Source organism: Cladosporium halotolerans (genome assembly GCF_011745625.1).
Source record: "Cladosporium halotolerans strain TM138-S3 chromosome Unknown Sca155, whole genome shotgun sequence".
In the NCBI taxonomy this organism is placed as follows: domain Eukaryota; kingdom Fungi; phylum Ascomycota; class Dothideomycetes; order Cladosporiales; family Cladosporiaceae; genus Cladosporium; species Cladosporium halotolerans.
In genome coordinates this window covers 3,856-6,578 of record NW_027191605.1, presented here as the reverse complement: position 1 = coordinate 6,578, position 2,723 = coordinate 3,856, and the positions used below count along the sequence as shown (strand labels likewise).

The window sequence follows — 2,723 nt, the reverse complement described above, 5'->3', positions numbered from 1 at the left end:
TACGGGCGACAGTGATGGCGGCGGTAACATTAATGGAAAGGACATGTCGCGTGTGCTGCGGCAGCGCGTCGGTGCTGGCAGGTGGCCGCGTTGCGACCAGCTGAGTTGTGGGGCGGATCCCAGGCGGGACGGGTTTTGAAGCCCGTGATCACTTCCTACAGCACAGCACTAATCACGTTTGTTCCTGGTGCCCTACAGATGAGCTGCAGGCGTTCCAAGGGGCACATATTGCTGAGCGGCATTATATGTTTTTAAATTCTTTGCCATTTTGATCTTCCCATGTCAAGCAGGGAAGTGTCACGAAGGACCACGACCTTGACCGGCCGATGAGGCAACGCCCTGCAGGAGATGAATTCGCTTCTGAAAGCCGGCACCAGGTGTAATCTCGCGGACAAAGGTGAACGGACTCCTTCGAGTCACGCAGTAGAAACATGGGAACACTGCAGTCACCGTGCGGCTCGTAAAGCATCTGAGTGATGGCAATGGTGCCTTGATCGTCGCCGGACAGCAGGGACGCCTTGAAATTCAGACTGCTCTCCCGAAGCTCAGCAAAGACAACGCAAAGTGGAAAGACATCAACCTCCGCCAACTTCTGCCCCAAGCCGCCGATGTAGGGTGTGATGACACGGTTAGGCAGTGACTTCACCTGCAAGCAGTCGAGTCCAGCGTGCAAGATAGTGATGTGAGGACACGGCTCTCGATATTGCACCCTTCCTTTCGCTTTGCAGCTCTCCCTTTGCAATACTGTGACCTTACATTATCAGATAAATCTGGAGGCTTCCGCGTGCAAGCAGAGTCACATGGCGCGTGACAACGCCGCCACTTCAGCTGTCCCCAGCCAGTGAAGAAAGAGCAGACGAGGGGAGGGGCCTCGAAGGGTGTTGGCTCGGGGGTACCAACGGACGAGAACGTCTCTGCCCGGAAGCCGTGCCACAAAGTCTTGTTGGACCGACGGCGCTTTTATAACAATGGTTGTGTTTCTGAATGGAGGCTACTGTGCTGTACAGCATCACCTTGGCCCTGCTGATCATCCAGTCGAATCCGTGCAGCGGGCCCTTACCCTTTTGCTCAACCAAGGTTGCCCAAAGTCGAAAAGTCCCAACCCGCTTCCACCTGAGCTATACGGCGCCATGGATGATCTTGATCTCCGCATGGAAGACCTCCCGATGGAGGATTACGCTCCAAACAAGTTGCAGTCGCCGATGCGAGAGCACAAGAAGCTTCGGCGGTCGCAGAGCCTCACAATGTACATGGATTTGGACGACCCGTCTGATCTCGAAGGATACTCGCCGAGGCGGGACACTCGTCTCAAGTCGGGATGCCTCATCCTTTGTTGTGCCCAATGCCTGAGCGCTGTGCTCATCGAGTACAGCAATGGAACCATACCTGGCCTGCCCAGGCCGTCGAAGACTTCTCGGAACCATAACGGTGTGGCACTCACGGACTGTAAGAAATGCTTTTGGCGCACACGAAAAGGATTGGAAGGGCGCGCTCAAGACAACCGAGGGCACTTCCGCATGTCTCGGACGGCATCGATATGCCCCGGCCTGTGGGATACGTCAGACTTGATCGGTGCAGCGAATCTGGTGTTGGGAGAAGCGGTCGGCATCATGCTGGTAGATAGGGTGTGTCTGCACCTGAACTGGGATCGCGTCTCGAGAGCTTTTGCTGGCAGAGACAGGGTTACGAGTCTGGATGTCTTACAGGTGGCGACCCGTGACGTCAGCAAAATCGTCCTGCCGTATCTTACTGGTAATTGGGTGTGAGCGTGGTAGTTTCAACCGCCATGTTCGATTAGACTGGCGTTTCTGCATCTCGATAGCGATTGTATGAAAGACTAGTATGATGAGTACTGTACGTTCAAGTACTGCTAGGTGGTCAGACACGAGCATCGCGTCTGCCAATCTAAGATACATATCTGACGATGTGCTGGCATGTTTGCTACTGTCATAACACCAATTGATTTACTTAAATTTACTGCGCAAGTCGACGACACTACGATATGCTCGAGGTGAGTTTACAACAGAATTTATCTACCAGAGATCTCGGTGATCCTGCTGCTCACATGTTTCCTGCGATGGTCAATGGTGCAATTAAGTCGCAGTCATGGCAGTCATGACAGCAGGGGCGTGGAGCAACTCATTGCTTACCCCAACCCCAACCCTAACCCTGATAACCCACATTCCAGAATGAGAGTCGACGTGGGAAGTGCTTCGGCGCAAGCTGGCCACGGCGACGACGCTCAGACGGCTAACGTCACTTTCCTGATAGCTTAATGGTGACGACGATAACACCAGGTCTGTACGGGTATGCGTGCAGCTCGCCAGTCGTGACGGAAGCTGATACAAAAGGACGTGCTGGGCAGCTGCGGCTACGTAAAGACTGGGCTGCTTGTCGGACGGCTGCACCACACACGTTTGGACGATTGCCAAGATTCAAGCAAAACCCCACTCGTATGGCAAGGTTGCGTGCAAAGGTCTCGCAAAGCTCCGACTTTGGGTGTACTGTATGCAGAGGTGATTACTTGAGCTTACTTGTAATGTACCAGCTGGATCAACAGTAGCGCGTGGAAAACGGTCTCGTCCTGCGGCTGGCGTATTGTCGGGAGGTGTCGGCCCGAACCCTGTCCAAAGTGGCCACGCGCCGAGCTTGATCCATGATGCTCGAGCCTGTCACGGCTAAGCGTCGAATCATCGACGGCACCGCGAGCGTCAGTTGACCTC

At 54.4% G+C, this 2,723-nt stretch overlaps 1 protein-coding gene across 1 annotated transcript; it reads left to right on the top strand.

Moving 5' to 3' along the window:
- Positions 1-968: 968 nt before the first annotated feature.
- On the top strand, positions 969-1,766 carry WHR41_09568 (uncharacterized protein; the record flags this gene model as incomplete). The annotated part of the gene is made up of 1 exon (XM_069378171.1): positions 969-1,766. One exon carries the CDS (start codon positions 969-971, stop codon positions 1,764-1,766), a length of 798 nt encoding a protein of 265 aa, XP_069224906.1.
- Positions 1,767-2,723: the final 957 nt, after the last annotated feature.